The sequence below is a fragment of the Scyliorhinus canicula genome, chromosome 7, assembly GCF_902713615.1.
Source record: "Scyliorhinus canicula chromosome 7, sScyCan1.1, whole genome shotgun sequence".
Classification (NCBI taxonomy): domain Eukaryota; kingdom Metazoa; phylum Chordata; class Chondrichthyes; order Carcharhiniformes; family Scyliorhinidae; genus Scyliorhinus; species Scyliorhinus canicula.
Window position 1 is genome coordinate 132,344,005 of NC_052152.1, and position 20,400 is coordinate 132,364,404.

Here is a 20,400-nt window from a genome sequence, read left to right on the forward strand (position 1 = left end):
GGCTGTTGAGGAAGCGTCGTAGTCTCCAAGCGGAGTTTGATATATTGACCAACAGGAAGGCGGAGGGCGCAGGGGGCGGTATACGAATAGGGGGAAAAGGCGAGTCGGATGCTGCCGCACCAGCTCCGGAAGTGGGAGGCGGCTAGGGAGATAGGGGGAGTTAGGGATGGAGGAGGGAGTCTTGTGCGGAGTGCGAGGGGCATTAACGGAGTGTTCAGGACTTTCTATGAGGAGCTATACTGGTCAGTATCCCCAGTGGAGGAGGGAGGAATGGACTGCTTTCTGGCCAAGTTACGGTTCCCGAGAGTGGAGGAGGAGCAGGTTGTGGGGTTGGAAGCACCAATTGGGTGGAGGAGCTGGTTAATGCGATGGGGAGCATGCAGTCAGGGAAGGCACTGGGACCCGATGGGTTCCCGGTTGAATTTTATAAGAAGTTTTCAGACCTGCTGGGCCCGCAAAACTGGTTTTGTGAAGGGGAGGCAGTTGAATGTTAATGTGCGGAGGCTTCTCAATGTCATAATGATGCCAGCGGTGGATGGGGAGGCGGAGATAGTGGCATCGATGGACGCGGAGAAGGCCTTTGACAGGGTGGAGTGGGGATATCTTTGGGAGGTTTTGAAGAGGTTCGGGTTTGGTGAGGGATTTATTAGGTGGGTGAGGCTGCTGTATGATGCCCCGGTGGCGAGTGTGGTTACGAATGGGAGGAGGTCGGAGAACCTTCGACTGTACCGGGGGACGAAGCAGGGGTGCCCCCTGGCTCCCCTGCTGTTTGTGCTGGCGATAGAACCCCTGGCCATGGCGCTGAGGGAGTCGAGGAACTGGAGGGGGATGGGGGGGGAGAGCATCGGCTGTCATTGTACATGGATGATTTATTGCTGTATGTGGCAGACCCGGTGGGGGGGATGCCGGAGGTTATGAGGATTCTTGGGGAGTTCGGGGACTTCTCTGGGTATAAGCTCAATGTGGGGAAGAGTGAGCTGTTCGTGGTGCATTCAGGGGACCAGGAGAGAGGGATAGGGAAGCTTCCGCTGAAAAGGGCAGAGAGGAGCTTCAGATACCTGGGGGTCCAGATAGCCAGGAGCTGGGGGGCCCTGCACAGGCTCGACTTTACAAAGCTAGTGGAGCAGATGGAGGAGGAGTTTAGGAGGTGGGATGTGTTGCCATGCTCCCTAGCGGGCAGGGTCCAGTCGGTCAAAATGACGGTGCTCCCGAGGTTTCTGTTCCTCTTCCAGTGTCTACCTATCATGATCCCGAAGGCTTTTTTCAGGAGGGTCAGTAGGAGTATTATGGGATTTGTGTGGGCGCAGAAGGCCCCGAGGGTGAGGAGGGTGTTCCTGGAGCGTGGTAGGGAAGTGGGGGGGTTGGCGTTGCCCAATCTGTGTGGGTACTACTGGGCTGCGAACGTGGCAATGATACGTAGGTGGGTGATGGAGGGGGCTGCATGGAAGCGGATGGAGGCGGCCTCCTGTGTGGGCACGAGCCTAGAGGCGCTGGTGACGGCGCCGTTGCCGCTCCCTCCAGCAAGATATACTACGAGTCAGGTGGTGGTGACTACCCTCAAAATATGGGGGCAGTGGAGGCGGCATAGGGGGGAGGTGAAGGCTTCAGTTTGGTCCCCGATGCGGGGGAACCACCGGTTTGTACCAGGGAGGATGGACGGAGAGTTTTTGAGCTGGCACAGGGCAGGTATCAGGCGGATGGGGGACCTCGTTCTCAATGGGGAGTTTGCGACCTTAGAGGAGTTGGAGGGGAGGCGTGGTCTCCCCCCAGGGAATACCTTGAGGTATATGCAGATTAGGGTGTTTGTTAGGCGGCAGGTGGCGGAGTCTCCACTGTTGCCGCCAAGGTGGGTTCAGGACAGGGTGCTCTTGGGGACGTGGGTTGGTGAGGGGAGGATCTCGGAAATCTACCAAGTGATGCAGGAGGGAGAGGAGCCCTCGGTGGAAGAGCTGAAAGATAAGTGGGAGGAGGAGCTGGGAGAGAAGATCGATGAGGGGACGTGGGCGGATGCCCTGGGGAGGGTGAATTCCTCCTCCTCCTCTTGCGCGAGGCTTAGTTTAATCCAACTAAAGGTGCTGCATAGGGCGCATATGACTGGGACAATGCTGAGCCGGTTCTTTGGGGGAGAGGACAGATGTGTCAGGTGTTCGGGGAGCCTAGCAAACCACACCCACATGTTTTGGGCGTGCCCTGCATTGGAGGGCTTTTGGAGGGGTGTTGCGGGAACGTTGTCAAGGGTGGTTGGTTCCAGGGTGGAGCCGGGCTGGGGGCTCTCACGTTTTGGGGTAGCGTCGGAGCCGGGAGTGCAGGAGGCGAAAGAGGCCGGTATTCTGGCCTTTGCGTCCCTGGTAGCCCAGCACAGGATTCTTTTACAGTGGAAGGATGCGAAGCCCCCCCGAGGCTGGGTTTACCAAACTGGAGAGGGTCAAGTTTGCCCTAAGGGGGTCGGTGCAAGGGTTCTTCCAGCGGTGGCAGCTGTTTCTAGACTTCTTGGCGGAGCATTAGGGGGTGGTCAACTTCAGCAGCAACCCGGGGGGGGGGGGGGGGGAATGGGCGGGGGTGTTCTTTGTTCACTACAGGGGATGTGTATTTTGTTTCATGTTTATTCATTTTGTTAATTTATTGCTTTTGTATTGGGGGAGGGGTTACTGTTTTTTCTTCTTTTTTTCTGTTTTGTTGGTTAAAATTTGAATATAAATTTTTTTTTTTAAAAAGCAAAGGGGTGGAGAGTAAAGAGAAGGAGGCATAACTTATACCTTTATCATAAGTTTTTACCTTCACATACTCCTTTATGCCGTTTTCCCTGAGACCCTGTCCGTTTTTATTTATTTGTTCTCCCACCTACTACCGCTGGGGTTTTCTGATTCGAATCCAATTGCTGCACTCTAAATGTGGCTGTGCTGTGTAAAGTCTTGAGAAGTAGATAACTTTTGATGGCTGGTAAAAATTACAATAACCATTTTAGTGATTGATCCTTTCTTGCACAATTCCGCAGATGTATTCATGTGACCTCATAGAATCATTGAATTTACAGTGCAGAAGGAGGCCATTCGTCCCATCGAGTCTGCACAAACGCTTGGAAAGAGCACCCTACCCAAGCCATGCTCCACCCTATCCCCGTAACCCAGTAACCCTGCGTTACCTCTTTGGACACAAAGGGAAATTTAAGATGGCCAATCCACCTAACTGCACGTCTTTGGAATGTGGGAGGAAACCGGAGCACCCGGAGAAAACCCACGCAGACACAGAGAACGTGCAGACTCCGCACAGGCAGTGACCCAAGCCGGGAATCGAACCTGGGATGGAGCTGTGAAATGATCATGTCTCACTATTTCGAAGAATAGCAGGGGAATTCTGCCTGATTGCCTTGGATTATCTCTCTATCATTGTTACTGAAATATGTTGTCATAATGCTCTGAAGAAGAGTCGTAGGAACTCAAAATGTTAACTCTTGTTTCCCTTTCCACAGATGCTGACAGGCCTGGGTTTTTCGAGCATTTCCTGTTTGTATTTATTATTGTCATTGCTGTTTGTGGGAACTTTCCATGTTCAAATTGACTGCTATGTTCCCAACATTTCAACAGTGACCACTCTTATTGGCTGTAAAGTGCTTTGGGACACCTTGAAGTTGCAGAAACACGATATAGCTGCAAGTCAGGCTTGCACTCTATCTTTCTTGCTCGGGGTCGAGCATGCTGGCCCTTAAATTGTTTGGGAGGGTGCAGTTGGTCTGAACTCCCTTTGATCTGCTTTCTCCCGTTTTCAAAACTGACCTGTCAAAATTTGCTCTTTCAATTTCTGAACGGATGTGCATACTTTTGTGTTTTTCCAGTCTCTCAGTGAGCTGTTTGCTCATTTCTTTTGTTTCTTTCATTCCTACTCCCTATTATCTCAGAAGATCATGCCTCAAATCTCCAATGTTGGAAACATCCATCAGAATACAAAATGTTAACTCTGTCCCTCTCTCATCAAATACGGTCTGACCTGTTTGTTATCATTCTTAGCATCCACAACATTTTTCTTTTACCTAAAAACTGGTTCCTCGTTATTCCACCAATATTTCTTCTCCAATTTGGGAATATCCATTGATTTTTATATTCTTGATTTTATTCTATTAAATACTTGGCCTGAAATACTGAACCTGTCACTTCTCTTCCCAGATGCTGACTGACTTGTCATTTGTTTACAATGTTTTCTGGGGGTTTCCTTTACTTCTGAACATATGTTCTGCCCTGGCAACTGTGTTTACTGAACAGAATGGGGTGGTGGTACAGGGAGTTTCCCTTGGGTCTAGGGCCTTCCTATCTCTATCTGTCAAATAGACAGTCCTGAAGCAGCAGCCATCCTCTGTCTGTACACACTGACTGGGCTGTTCAGGACAGTACATTCAATTCGATTATTAAACCTCACTGTACTTATTGCACTTTTGATTGGTGGCAATTTAATTATTTGAGTTAAATGCCCAAGATTCAGGCAAGGCAAAAATTGAGAAGTAATTTAGATTGTTCTTGTACAAATCGCCAAAGCAGACCCGTACTCCTAAGTTTTAATGTGTTGAATTGCTTTCCAGTATTTAGTAGTTTATTGTGTGTTGCCCACTCTATATTTCACACAAATGCAATGTTCCAAGGAATAAATAAATATTATTCTTGAATGAGAGTCCCCCTCGTTCTCACATTTCAACCCACCAGCCTCCGGATGCAAAGCACAATCCACCGCCATTTTTGCCAACTCCAGTGTGATGCCATCACCAAACACATCTTCCTTTCACTCCCTTTGTCAGCATTCCGCAGAGACCATTCCCTCCGAGATAATCTAGTCCACTCCTCCACCATACCCAACACCTCTCCCATCATCCATGGCACCTTCCCTTGCAATCGCAGGAGGTTTTTCACCTGCCCCTTTACCTCTTCCATGCTTAACATTCCAGGTCCAAAATGCTCATTCCAGGTTAAGCAGCGTTTGACTTGCACCTCTTTCAATCTGGTATATTGCATTCGCTGTGGTCTCCTCTATATCGGCGAGACCAAACGCAGACTGGGTGATCGCTTTGCTGAGCACCTTCGGTCTGTGCGCATTCAGGACCCTGACCTTCCCATTGCTTGCCATTTTAACACAAGACCCTGCCCACATGCCTGTCTTGACCTGCTGCAATGTTCCAGTGGAGCTCAACGCAAACTGGAGAAACAGCATCTCATCTTCCGATTAGGCACTCAATAGCCTTCTGGTCTCAACATCAAATTCAACAACTTCAGACGATTAGCTCTACCCCACCTCGACCCATTTGTTTTTATCCCATTTTGTTTTAAATGTCTTTTACCATTTCTTTCTTTCTGGTCTTTTTTTATATATATTTACCCACTTCCCCCATCTTATCCACTTTTCCTGAGCCATTCTCCCCTTTGCTTCCCCTTCCCTACATTTACATCTGTCCAAGTTTACCCTCTGATGTTAGTTTCTCTGCTGTTTGGCCTTTCACATTTTTTGTTCCCTCTGGCGACTGCCATTAGCATTCTTTCCCCTTGGTTTCTGTGGCTATTAGCGCCCCGTTTCCCTGGGTTTCTGTGGCTATGACTCATCTCTCATTCTCACTCCACGGTATAAATATATCCCACTTTCTCCGTCTTTTAGCTTTGACAAAGGGTTATCTGGACTCGAAACGTTAGCTGTTTTCTCTCGCTACAGATGCCACCAGACCTGCCGAGATTCTCCAGCATTTTTTCTTTGGTTTCTGATTTTGACTTGCTGGTTTACCTTGTTTGGATCTAATGGTCTGTCGGATTTGAAGGTTGTTAATATTGGATAAATCAACTTAATGGTCTGTAGGATTTTGAGGTTGTTCCTATTGGATAATCCTAACTTAGGTCTGCATGACCAAATGTGGGAAATATAAGGACATTTATATCCTTATCCAATCTTTCCCTCGTTATCCTGTTCTTTATGTATTTCTAAACCCTCCTTGATTTTATTTGCTGATTTTCTTTTCTTGCCCATTCTTTGCTTCCCTGATATCCTTATTCATTTCACTTGTGTACTTCCTGTAGTCCTCCATGCTTTCTGCAGCATTGAGCTCTCGATATCTGACACGGGTTTCCCCTTTTCTTTGTCTTATCTTACCCATTATACTGTCTGACCTGTGAGTTTCCAAAATGGACCTGCTTTTTTATAGTGCTTTGATATCCAAGAGGTTATAGATTTGGGAGGCCTACCGTTTTTCTTCGTGAGAGCATATTTGTTCTGAACCGTCTCGATCTCTTTGAATGCCTCACAGCACTCTGACCCTGATTTCCTTTTGAATTGTTGATTCCAGTCCATTTTTGCAAACCCATTTCAGCTGTGTAAAATTGGCCTGCCCTCAATTATTAAGAACTTTACTCCTGATCTATCTTTGTCCCTTTCCACAACTGTGCTACTTCTAACTGAAGTATGATTACTAGCGTAAAAGTGCTTTCCCATTGATGGCCCTTGCACCTCTCCAACTTCATTCTCTGAAGCCAAGTCTAGAATTGCCCCTTCTCTTGGGGTTACTACACACTGGGAAATAAAGTTCTCCTGAATGCATTTGAAGAATTCTGCATCCTCTATACCTTTAATAAGTGATTCTCTCCTAGGGCATATTAGGGTAGCTGAAATCCACTATCACTACCACCATAATAATTTTGCAGTTCTCCAGCTGCCTATTTGCTCCTCTATCTCCCATTCTGGGGTCTATGATGCACTCCCAGCAGTGTGATTTCCACTTCAGTTCAACCCATTTGATGATTCATCGTTCTTGCATACCATCCCTCCTCACAGCTCTCATTGTTTCTTTAATCAATGTTGCTCCTCCCCCTTTTTTATCTCCCTCTTTATCCCAGCTGAAAATCCTCCAACCAGCTGCCATCCCTGCCCTTTAAAGCATTTCAGTAATAGCTGTGATATCAGCTCATCTGATTATTTATTCATTGTATTCCCTTTTAAGCACTGCCATATTATTTATTTTGTTTATTTTCCGACCTTTCTCTGTCTTCCACACTTGCTTACTAATTTTCTGCCGCCTTTGCCAGTTTTGTTTCACTGCCTTCTGAATCTACGCTTGGGCTGGTTTAAACCCTCCCCAACACCATTAGCACAGCTCCCTCAGGTGACATCGGCCCTGACCATGGTGACAAACTGTTCAGCTTGTACAGTCCCTACCTCTCCCAGGATCGGTCCCAAGGCATTTACAGTGGCAGCATCAAATATTAACTCCGTCCAGTAAATGGGCTGGTTCATAACAAGGATCCGTATTATTAGTTCATTTTTTTCATGCCTATGGTGGGATGAGGGGAGGTTTCTTGTCCAGTTTTTAAATTAAATGAAAATCGCTTATTGTCACGAGTAGGCTTCAATGAAGTTACTGTGAAAAGCCCCTAGTCGCCACATTCCAGCGCTTGTTCGGGGAGGCTGGTACGGGAATTGAACCGTGCAGCTGGCCTGCCTGGGTCTGCTTTCAAAGCCAGCGATTTAGCCCAATGTGCTAAACCAGCCCCTGGATTTTGCAGCTCTTGTAAATTCAGTCACCATACATAAGTAACTTTAGAAGGACAATTGGCTTCTGCTTGGACTTCTGAACCCTGAACCGAGATTATTTTGATAGTTTTGTAAGTACTTTCTGTTACAGACTGGAGAGTGGAAAAATAAACTTGTATTTAAGTAATACTGTACGATTGGCTCAGTTTATACATATTGCAAACCCCATTTCAGCTGTGTAAAATTGGCCTTCCCTTAACAAAGATATGTAGAACATACAGTGCAGACGGCGGCCATTCGGCCCATCGAGTCTGCACCGACCCACTTAAGCCCTCACTTCCACCCTATCTCCATAACCCAATAACCCCATCTAACCTTTTTGGACACTAAGGGCAATTTAGCATGGCCAATCCACCTAACCTGCACATCTTTGGACTGTGGAAGGAAACCAGAGCACCCGGAGGAAACCCACGCAGTCACGGGGAGAACATGCAGACTCCGCACAGACATTAACCCAGCGGTGAATCGAACCTGGGACCCCAGCGCTGTGAAGCCACAGTGCTAGATTATTAAGAACTTTACTCCTGGTCTACCTTTGTCAGAGCAGTGCGAGAAAAGGAAAACAAGGCATTTAAAATGTTTAAATTAGTGCTATTTAAAAATAACGAGGCAAGTTGGGTTTCTGAGAAACTGCCAGTCCATACTGCTCAATTTGATAACTTCCTTAAAAAAGGAGAAACATGTATATTTGAAATGAGTAACATTCTTCTTTCCGCTCAAAGAATTTAGGTAAACTACGTTCAACAGTAAATATACAAGTACATTGGGAGTACCTTGTATACTTTTTAAAGATTGTTTGATAATTTTACATTTAATTACGCTTTTTATTTTTGAAGATTGCGCACAGAAATGATTTGGGGAAAAAATATATTTTCTGATTAACGCAACAAACTGGCAACGTCTGTTGTTCATTATCAAAATCTCTCCAGGTAATGGCGGGCACTCTGGCAATTGGCAGGTATCAGGAGTTGGGAGTCACCCATGAGAGTGATAGATCCAAAAGACGCGCCTGTCTTCATGTGAAATTCACTGCTATCTAAGTGATTGTTTTTTAAATAACAAACACTTTTAATGCATTTTCCTCTTGAACAGGCAGATTGTTGCTCGAGGTCTCCTGGATGTTTTGCGAGCTTTTAGCGATGATGAGAAAGATTTCTTGGCTGTCATGGAGACGATAGTCAGACTCTCTGAAGATACAGGTATGTTGGTGACCTGCTTGTCTTGGACTAACCCGCCCCCAATCATCACCCCATTGAACTATAAAGAACTTTACAACACAGGAACAGACCCTTCGGCCCACCAAGCCTGCTCCAATCCAGATTCCTTATTTAGACCTACCTATTGCCCAAACAATCTGTAGCCCTCGATTTCCTGCCGATTCACGTGTATACCAAGATACTTTTAAACATACTTTTATGCCTGCTTCCACCACCTGCACTGGCAACGCATTCCAGGTACCACTACCCTCTGCATGAAAAGATTTCCCACACATCTCCCCTAAACTTTTTCCCTCTCACCTTGAACCTCTGCCCCCATGTAATTTAGTCTTCCACCCTGGGAAAAAGCTTCTGACTATTCACCTGTCTATGCTTCTCGTAATTTTGTAGACCTCAAGTCAGGTCTCTCCTCAGCCTCTTGTCTTTCCAACGAAAACAACCCGAGTTTATTCAACCTCAACTCTTAGCAAACACCCTCCAGACCAGGCAACATCCTGGTAAACCTTCTTTACACTCTCCAAAGCATCCACATCCTTCGGATAGTGTGGCAAACAGAACTGCAAGAATATTCCAAATGTGGCCTAACTAAAGTTTTATACAACTGAAACATGACCTTCCAGTTCTTGTACTCCGTGCCCCGGCCGATTGAAGGCAAGCATGCCATATACCTTCTTTACTTTTCTGCCCTGTGTCACTGACTCACACTGGACTCTTTCCACAGTTGCAGTTAGCCTTGTGGTACCTCTCCCAGCAGCCACTCTTCCTTGTAGATATCAGTCATAAGTTCTTTTTTTTTTGCTGGCCTTAAAAATTATTTTGCTGGGTGCATTGAATCAAAACAGTGTCAGGGGGTGAGGGACATGATTGGTAAAGATGAGACAAACTGATGGGTTTCGATTAAAGCATCTCTTTTTGAATATGAAACCTCTTGCGACGACACGAAAGAAAACAGGGGATTGAAAAATTGAGACACAGTTAAAGATTCATAACACTTGCCAAGGGCAACTTTTAAGTCTCATTGCAATTATTTTTTTTATATTTAGAGTACCCAATTAATTTTTTCCAATTAAGAGGCAACTTAACATGGCCAATTCACCTACCTTGCACATCTTTGGGTTGTGGGGGCGAAACTCATGCAAACATGGGGATAATGCACAAATTTTCACACGGATAGTGACCCAGAACCTGGGACCTCGGCGCCGTGAGGCAACAATGCTAACCACTGTGCCACCATGCTGCCCCCTCATTTCAATTCTAAAAGTTCTGGCAAGCACGGTAGCACAGTGATTAGTACAGTTACTTCACAGCTCTAGGGTCCCAGGTTCAATTCCCGGCTTGGGTCACTGTCTGTGCGGAGTCTGCACGTTCTCCCTGTGTCTACGTGGGATTCCTCCGGGTGCTCGTGTTTCCTCCCACAGCCCAAAGATGTGCAGGTTAGGTGGATTGGCCATGCTAAATTGCCCTTTGTGTCCAAAAAGGTTCGGTTGGGTTACGGGGATAAGTTGGAAATCTGGGCTTAAATAGGGTGCTCTTTCCAAGGGGCGGTGCAGACTTGATGGACTCCATGGTCTCCTTCTGCACTGTACATTCTATGATTCTATATTAAAGCAAGATTTTTTACAATGTGCAATGGAAACAAAATTTCCTTTTAAAATTAAGTAATTATCCTCCAACAAGAAGATTTCTGTTTGCTCTCCATATCTGATATAGCAGCAATATCTGCAACCAGAAATATTTCTACATTCCAGACATTGTAGTTCCTTACTAAATAAATAAATCTCTTTTGGGAGTTTCAGATACATTGATATCTCCACCGGTCACAACCATCATTACAGGGGTTGCCTAATAGAACAATCACTAGTTAAACTCAGAGCTCATTTCATATCTCTGTTGAACTTGCTGCTTAAAATCAGTCCTGAAAAAGGCACGTGGCACTGTCACAATTGCAATGTGGTGACATTAAGAAGAAAAGAAAGACATTCATTTATGTGGCATTTTTCACAACCAGTGTACGTCTCAAAATGCTTCACTGCCAGTGAAGTACTTTTGAATGTAGTCGCTGTTTTAATGTGGAAGCGATGTACACACAGCAAGCACCCGCAAACAGCAATGCTATAATGACCAGATGATTTGTTTTTCATGATGTTGATTGAAAGATAAATATTGGGCCAGGACACCAGGTATAACACCCCTGCTCTTCATAATAGTACTATGGGATCTTTTACATTCATGCGAACAGACTCTGTGAAAGGCAGCACCTTCAACAGTGCAGTAACCCCTCAGTACTGCACTGGAGTGACCACATTGATTTTAGTTTTGTGTGACCAAGCCCTGGAGTGGGGCTTGAACCTGTAACCCATGCAGACACGGGGAGAACGTGCAGACTCCGCACAGACAGTGACCCAGCAGGGAATCGAACCTGGGACCCTGGTGCTGTGCAGCCACAGTGCTATCCACTTGTGCTGCCCACTGTGCTACCGTGCTGTCCACAAATGTAAATCGCTTATTGTCAGAAGTAGGCTTCAAATGAAGTTACTGTGAAAAGCCCCTAGTCGCCACATTCCGGCGCTTGTCCGGGGAGGCTGGTACGGGAATTGAACCGTGCTGCTGGCCTGACTCGGTTTGCTTTCAAAGCCAACGATTTAGCCCTGTGCTAAACAGCCCCTAAAGGTCTATCTTAAGGTCTGGCCTTCTTTTTACTCTGATTGGCTTTAATTAATTTCTAATTCACTCAATTCGGCCAAACTGTCTGTCTATCAATTTTAAGAAATATATATTTAAATATCTTGGTTCCACTTTCCCATACCATTGCTTGCCAATCTTCCAAATCCGCACCTGCATCTATCAGTAATTAGAAAAACACATTTTTTGCTAAGAAATTATATCTCTAGACTAGCTGTTTCTATAGAATAGGACTACTCGTACTGGGACCGCCGCCCAGTTTTTAACCATACAATGGGGCATTTTAGCTAGTTGATGTCAATGACCTCGCAGTCTCAAGCGGCTTGCAAAATGTGAAAGTTAAGAAAGAAATTAGAGAGTGCTATCTGGATTAGCCCTTAGCGGGTTCCCAGCTATTTGTTGCAATGAAGTAATGCTTAATATGATTATAGTTAATTATTCTTAATTAGTTCTCGAGTAAACCTCTATCATCTCCCCTTACTCTCATGGTTACAGCTGATTAGAAAAATCAACTTCTATCAGGTGATTTGACCAAAACTTTCAGAATATTAAGGAGAATTGAAGGGATAAATAGAAATAATTTCTGTTTGCAGAACGGTGGCACAGTGGGTTAGCCCTGGGTCACTGTCCATGTGGAGTTTGCACATTCTCCCCGTGTTTGTATAGGTTTTGCCCCCACAACCCAAAGATGTGCAGGGTAGGTGGATTGGCCACGCTAAATTGCCCTTTAATTGGAAAACAAAATTGGGTACTCTAAATTAAAAAAAAGAAATAATTCCTGTTGTTTGGGGAGTCTAGAACTGGAGGTATGGCCTAAAAATTAAGAGTCTGGCCTTTCCGGAGTGAAGCTTGGAAATACTTTGACACAAAGGATTGTGAAACTCTAACCAGCAAATAAGAATTAATGCTAAATTGATTTATTAATTTTAAACCTGAGATTGATAGAGTTTTGTTCGTCAACAAAGGCAGGTATGTGGATTTTTATCATGTATCAGCCAAGATCATGTTGAAATTTGGAAAGGCTTGAGGGACTAAAATTGGTTACTCCTTCCTGTGTGCTTAGAATGACCACTGTTGACTAATGCTGAATTGCCAGTGGCACTTAACTGAGTGTTTTTTCAAAAAAATGTTCTACTTGCCTATTGGGGTGCCATCAAAATAATTTTTCCTGTTTTACAATCTTTCCGCACACTGTAATGGGCTTACTGTCTGGAAAGTGTTAAGGGCCTGTTATTTATGCTGGTTACAAAGCGCAGATAGTAGATAAAAATATCCATCTGAATTTTCTGTGCTGAGATCATGGAAATATTTATCCTCTTAGTGGAAAGTGACCTGTCTACTCGTATTATTATTTATACTGTGTCAGTGCCTGTTGAAATAGCCTGTTTGAAAATATTCTCTCCATTGCTTGCCTCGGCTAGTTTTTTAAAAATTTAGAGTATGCAATTCATTTTTTCCAAATAAGGGGCAATTTAACATGATCAATCTGCCTACCCTGCACATCTTTGGGTTGTGGGGGCGAAACCCACACCAACACGGGGAGAGGCCTAGTCTAGTTGACCACAATGGACCAACACCAGAGGGCGCTGGAGATTTATTGCAGGATACGGCCAAAAGCACCTTCCTCTTAATATTTAACGTTTAAATCTACGGGAGTGCATTGGTGAAATCTAAAAGTGATATGTTGGAGTTCAGAGCTGTGGTGCCGGTTAGATCACAACTCATCGCCAAGGAACATAATCAAAGTTTGTTCAATCTCCTCATCAAAGGAATGGTCCTTCTGAATCGTCACTGGTACTGGGTCCTTTCTAAGACCACATCCTTCTTGGAGAGAATGCCCAAAAGTAGCAATTGCTTTGAAGAGAAAGAACTCTGTGGTATTGCCTCACGTGTGTATATGTGGTGCCTCTTGCAATGAAGCCCAGCAACCCATTTTTTTTTCTCCACATGAAGGCAGAAAGTAGCAATGGAAGGGTGCTTTTCTGATTGGAGGGCTGTAACTAGTGGTGTTCCGCAGGGATCTGTGCTGGGAACTTTGCTGTTCGTAGTACATATAAATGATTTGGAGGAAAATGTAACTGGTCTGGTTAGCAAGTTCGTGGAAAGGTTGGTGGAATTGGCGGAAAGCGATGAGGACTGTCAGAGGATACAGCAGGATTTAGATCGTTTGGAGACTTGGGTGGAGAGATGGCAGATGGAGTTTAATCCAGACAAATGTGAGGTAATGCATTTTGGAAGGTCTAATACAGGTAAGTGTTATACAGTGAATGGTAGAACCCGCAAGAGATTGACAGTCTGAGAGATCTTGGTGTACAGGTCCACAGGTCACTGAAAGGGGCAACACAGGTGGAGATGGTAGTCAAGAAGGCATATTGCATGCTTGCCTTCATTGGCTGGGGCATTGAGTATAAGAATTGGCAAGTCGTGTTGCAGCTGTGTAGAACCTTAGTTAGGCCACACTTGGAGTATAATGTTCAATTCTGGTCGCCACACTACCAGAAGGATGTGGAGGCTTTAGGGAGGGTGCAGAAGAGATTTACCAGGATGTTGCCTGGTATGGAGGGCGTTAGCTATGAGGAGAGGTTGAACAAACTCTGTTTGTTCTCACTGGAACGAAGGAGGTTGAGGGGCGACCTGATGGAGGCCTACAAAATTATGAGAGACATAGACAGAGTGGATAGTCAGAGACTTTTTCCCAGGGTAGAGGGGTCAATTACTGGGGGGCATAGGTTTAAGGTGTGAGGGGCAAGGTTCAGAGAAGATGTAAGAGGTAAGTTTTTTTTACACAGAGGGTAGTGGGTGCCTGGAACTTGCTGCCGGAGGAGGTGGTGGAAGCAGGGACGATAGTGACGTTTAAGGGGCATCTTGACAAATACATGAATAGGATGGGAATAGAGGGATACGGACCCCGCAAGTGCATAAGATTTTCGTTTAGACGGGCAGCATGGTCGGCGCAGGCTTAGAGGGCCGAAGGGCCTGTTCCTGCGCTGTACTTTTCTTTGTTCTTTTTGTTCTTTGTTCTGAGAGTTATCTTTTAATGAAATGAAAAAATGAAAATAGTTTATTGTCACGAGTAGACTTCAAATGAAGTTCCTGTGAAAAGCCCCTAGTCGCCACATTCCGGCGCCTGTTCGGGGAGGCTGTTACGGGAATCGAACCGTGCTGTTGGCCTGCTTGGTCTGCTTTCAAAGCCAGCGATTTAGCCCAGTGTGCTAAACAGCCCATGTATTGACTCATGTATTGAGATTTTTAAGGTTTCTCCCCTTGAACTGTTGTTCCCTATCCTTTGATTGCTTTTACTCTTGGCTTCGATAGTACAAGGAAACCCAGGGAAGGAGGAGTTGTATTGTATAAAAGAAAGTTAGTGCAGTAATAATTGTTCTCCAGAGCTAAGCAGTGCATTGAATCTCGTGTCAAAACTCCTTTGTGTGACAGAAGTGACCATTTTTCAATCTAACAACACAGCATTTGCAATTGGTGGAAGTGTTTTTAAACATTCTTTCACGGAATATGGGCGTCATAGGTTATCATTTATTTCCCATCCCTAACTGACCTTGAGATAGAATCGTACATGATGTTGATGAGCTCCCTTCTCGCAACTCTGCAGTCCTTATGGTGCAGGTTTACCCAGTGCTGTTAGGAAGGGAATTCTAGGATTTTGACACAGCAGCAATGAAGGAATTATATATTTCTAAGTCAGGATGGTGAGTGGCTTAGAGGGGAACTTGCAGGTGGTGATGTTTCATGCATCCGTTGCCCTTGTTCATCTTGGTGCTAGAGGTCACTGCCTTGGAAGGTGCTGTTGAAGGATCCTTGGTCAGTTGCTGCAGTGCACCTTGTAGATAGTACACACTACTGCCACTGTTGCGTTGGTGGTGGAAGGAGTGAATGTTAAGAGAGTGGATGGGTGCCAAGCAAGTGGCTGCTTTGCCTTATTTGGTTTCGAGCTACTAGGGTGTTGGAGTTGCACTCATCTGGGCAAGTGGAGTGCATTCCATCACACTCCTGGGTTGGGATTCTCTGACCCCGGGCCAGGTCGGAGAATTGCTGGGCCAGGTGCGATTCACGCGACACAGATCCGCCGATTCTTCGGTGACTGGAGAATTGGCTCTGGCGCTGCGCTGGTTGGGCGGTGATTATCCGCGCGGGATGGGCTGAGTGGCCACCGAGATAGGCCAGGTCCCGCCGGCGCTGTTCACATGTGGTCCTACATGGCGGAACTTCGGTGTTCATCCTGCGGGGGGGGAGCCTCCACTGTGGCCCGGCCCGTGATCAGGGCCTACGGATCGGCGGGCCGGCTTTTCCTGGTGGGATCCTCTTTTGCTCCTCGCTGGGCCCCTGTAGCTCTTCGCCATGTTGAGTCGGGGCTGGCGCGGAGAAGGAAGCTAGCGCACATGCACGAGTTTGCGCCGGTCGCAATGCGCATGTGTGAATTCACGCCTGTCGCAGCGCACATGTGCAGACCCGCGATGCCCGTTTGACACCAGTATCGGCAGCTGGAGCTGCCGTGCTGGTCCCCTGTTGGGCATTGTTGCTCCTGGGGGCTGTTGACGCCGTCGTAAAACGCGACGGCGTTTGCGACGGCGTTTACGGCAGCATCAACACTGAGCCTCACGGTCAGAGAATCCCGCCCCAGATTTGTGCCACGTAGATGGCGGAGTCAGGAGGTGAATCATTAACCACAGGATTCCTAGGGCAAGGTCTTCCGGCTCTTTATGCAGGCAGGATCTTCTGGTTCCACCGGCGCACCCCCACTGCGGGTTTCCCAGTGGTATGGGGTGGAATCAATGGTAATCCCATTAATAGCTGTGGGACCAAACATCCAGCTAATGGCAGATTGCTTCGCGCCACAGAGAAACACGCCACAGGGAGACCAGAGAATGCTACCCCATGTTTTTTATTTGCTCTTGTAGCCACAGTATTTATGTGACTAATCTAGCCCAAGTCTGAATGCTGTGCAGGTCTTGCTGCATATGGACATAGATAGCATCAGTACCTGAAGAGTATTGAAGGATGATGAACATTGTGCAGTCATCAGTGAACATCCCCACTTCTGACTTTATGATCGAAGAAAGGTCATTGATGAAGCAGCAGAAGATAAAAATTAGTGTCACAAGTATTCTTACTTTAATACTACAATGAAGTTGCATGAAAATCCCCTCGTTTGGAGTTTAATCCTGACAAATGTGAGGTAATGCACTTTGGAAGGTCCAATGCATGTAGGAATTACACAGTAAATGGTGGAACTCTTGAGAGTACTGACAGGCAAAGCGATCTAGGCGTGTATGTCCACCGAACACTGAAAATGGCAGCGCATGTGGATAAGATGGTAAAGATGGCATACGGCATGATAGCCTTCCTCGGTCGGGTTATTGAATATAAAAATTGGCAAGTCATGTGCAGCTGTACAGGACCTCAGTTAGGCTTCATTTGGAATATTGTGTACAAAATCTGGTTGCCGCACTACCAGAAGGATGTGGATGCTTTGGAGAGGGTACAAAAGCAGTTTACTGGAATGTTGGCTGGCATGGAGGGCATTAGCTATGAGGAGCGGTTAGAATAACTCGGTCTGTTCTCACTGGAACGATGGCGATTGAGAGGCGACCTGATAGAGATCTACAAGATTATGAATGGCATGGATAGAGTGGATAGTCAGATGCTCTTTCCTAGGGTAGGAGAGTCAAGTTAGGGGACCTAGGTTTAAAATGCGTGGGGAAAAGTTTAGAAAAGATCTGTGAGGCAAGTTTTGTTTTACACTGGGGGTGGTACATATATGGAACGCGCTGCCTGGGGCGGTGGTGGGAGCAGGTTCCAAAATCTGCATTTAAGGGGCATCTAGACAAATATATGAATAGGGTTGGAATAGACGGATATGGACTCTGTAAGTACATACGGTTTTACTTTAGGCAGGTACCATGGTCGACGCAGGTTTGGAGGGTCGAAGGACCTGTTCCTGTGCTGTATTTTTCTTTGTTCTTAGTCGCCATACTGCGGCGCCTGTTCTGGTACGCTGACGGAGAATTCAGAATGTCCAATTCACCTAACAAGCATGGGTGGGATTCTCCGTCAGCCGATGCTGAAATCAGGAAAGGCAGTTGGGCACAGAATCGGTTCTGACGCCAAAATCGAGACAGGTGCCGTTTTGATGCCAAATCGCAACGCTCCAAAATCTCGACAGCGGCGTTAATGCATTCTGGAATGCACGTACAGTAGACACCGTTTGCATATTATTAGCATGCCCGACCGGTATTCTCCAAGGCCTCCGCAATTCTCCGCCTCCGATGGGCCGAGTTCCCAACTGCACGGTTCACTTGTGCTTTTAAAAATCGTGAAATGGCATGGCGGCTGCTGAGGGGGAGAGAGAGGGGGTACAGAAAGTGTCCAACATTGCCATAGTTTGCTGACTGTTGTGCCGCTGGCAGGGGGGCCAGGGTGGGGGGGGGGGGGGAAATAGTGAGGGTGGCCAGGAGGTGGGCTGTGGGGTCGTGGTGGACGGGTACGGAACACCATTGCCGCAGCCATGGAGCTGCGCACACTCCTAACATCCCACTTTGAACTTAGTGCCACTGGAAGTATAGGTGTCCACTCGGGGCACCCCCCTACAAGCCCTCTGCTCCCAACTGACTCATCAGCTGTCTGGGCATGCTACAGCACAACTAGTGCCATTTTTTTGGCTGGGATAAGTGTGTGTGGGGAGTGTAATGTGTGTGTGCGGTTACAGCTTGTAGCCTCCCGAGTGTCAAGCCACGGTCCCGGCGAATCCCACCCCATTTTTCATTGGAATCGATTGTGTTCCACGAGGCACTGGTGCTAGCCCCTTAATAGTAGCGGAATCGATCCAGGTGTGGTGCCAGTTTTTCTGTCATGAAAATCAATTACTTCTGCGTTGGCGTCAACACTTGGTCTCAGAAACTGAGAATCCCGCCCCTTTCTTTCAGGACTTGTGGGAGTAAACCGGAGCACCCGGAAGAAACCCATGCAAACACTGGGAGAACGTGCAGACTCCACACAATCCGGAATCCACACAATCCAGAATCCGGGTCCCTGGTGCTCTGAAGCAACAGTGCTAGCCACTGTGCTACCGCGCTGCCATACAATTGGGCCTAGGACATTACCTTAAGGAACTCCTGTAGAATTGTTCTGGGACTGAGATGATTGACCTCCAACAACCACAATTGTCTTCCTTTATGCTAGCTAGGACTCCAATTTACGGAGAATTTTTCCTCATGATTCCCATTGACATTAGTTTTCCTCGGCCCCTTGATGCCACACTTCGTCAAATGCTGTCTTGATGACAAGGGCAGTCACTCTCATCTTGCTTCTGAAATTAAGCTCTTTTGTCCATGGTTGAACAAAGGCTGTAATGAGGTCAAGAGTTTTTGGAATTCAACCCAAACTGAGCAACAGTGAGCAGATTATTGCTTAGTAAGTGCCGCTTAATAGCACTGTTGATGACTCCTTCCACCACTTTACTGATTGTATGTAGACTGACAGTGCGGTAATTGGCCGGGTTGGATCTGTCCAGTTTTGCTTGTGGAATGGACTTACCTGGGCAATTTCCACCTTGCCAGGTACATGTCAGTGTTGTGGCTGTACTTGAACAGCTTGGCGCAAACTCTGGATGATGAGTCTTTCGGTACTATTGCCGGGTTGCCATCACGGCCCATAGCCATTGCCGTATCCAGTGCCTTCTGCTGGGGTTTGATATCACCTGGAGTGAATTGAATTGGCTAAAGACTGGTATGCTGGGGACCTCCGGAGGAAGCTGAGCTGGATCATCCGCCTGGCATCTTTAGCTGAAGACGGTTACAAATGCTGCAGCCTTGACTTATGCACAGATGTGCCGGCAACCCCGTCATATGGTGATATTTAGCAATCTAAATATGGAGCAATTTTAACATCCCATAGTAGAAACTTTTTCATTGCCGACCTTTAGAAAAAGAAATAAATATATATATTATGTGCATCATATTCTCATTAAGACTTTTTTAAATCCCACTGTGTACAATCTCAAATTTGAGTAATGAACTGTACTGCATAGTTTATAGTAAGGCAGTCTATTTTGGCTTGCATTTCTTCAGTTACGTGTTGCTGATTTGTAAGGATGGGGGAGAAATTACATAAATTCATGACCCAATACAGTTGGGCTTTCAGTAATTTGCAGCATGGCAGGGCCACAACACAAGCACATGGTAAGAGCAGTATGTTGGGACTGGTGTGGTAGAAGAATGACAATGGGGAGAAAATTCTAATTTTCCACCAACCTCCAGGTTGCATATTTTAATGGATTCATTAAGATACATTGTATTTAGCACAGGAGTGGAGGCCTTGGAGCTTAATCCTTTGTGCTATAAAATTGACTTGTGTAATTTGGTAGCTGTGAGTGGCTGTTCACTGTATGTCTTCACCAATAGAACCCACGGTTCGTGCTGAATTGATGGAGCAAGTACCACATCTAGCCATGTACCTCCAGGAGAACCGACCGTCTTTCCCAACCGCTTTTTCCAAGTACCTGGTGCCGATTGTTATAAGATACCTCACTGACCCCAATAACCAGGTAAGAGAACAAGGGCTACTTGGCGTAGCATTTTAATAATTGGTGTGGGACATCACATCCAACTTTAAAAGTACCTCCTTGGCTGAACAGCTGTGACTGAAATGCTTCGTTCAATGTTCCAATACCATTGAACATCACAAACCCAGGACGACTGTATTTAAATAATGAGGACTGAATGGTTATTCAAAAGGTTAATGTTAAATTAATGCCTAATAACCTGCAGTTTAGTGGGAGGGTCTAGTCTTGATGGTATTCAACCATTTACTAGTGTTGTTCATAAGGGGCTGGTTTAGCACACTGGGCTAAACAGCTGGCTTGTAATCAAGAACAAGGCAGCAGTGCGGGTTCAATTCCCCTACCGGCCTCTCCGAACAGGCGCCGGAATGTGGCGAC

At 46.2% G+C, this 20,400-nt stretch overlaps 1 protein-coding gene across 2 annotated transcripts in view; it reads left to right on the forward strand.

Annotated features, from left to right (window-relative positions):
- Positions 1 to 20,400, forward strand: part of ppp4r1l (protein phosphatase 4, regulatory subunit 1-like) — a 95,217-nt gene that overhangs the window by 19,457 nt on the left and 55,360 nt on the right. For both annotated transcript variants that reach the window (XM_038802958.1, XM_038802959.1), the window contains exons 4-5: positions 8,644 to 8,750; positions 19,865 to 20,007. In XM_038802958.1, coding sequence (XP_038658886.1) covers positions 8,644 to 8,750; positions 19,865 to 20,007 — 250 coding nt within the window. The remainder of the gene's footprint in view (positions 1 to 8,643; positions 8,751 to 19,864; positions 20,008 to 20,400) is intronic.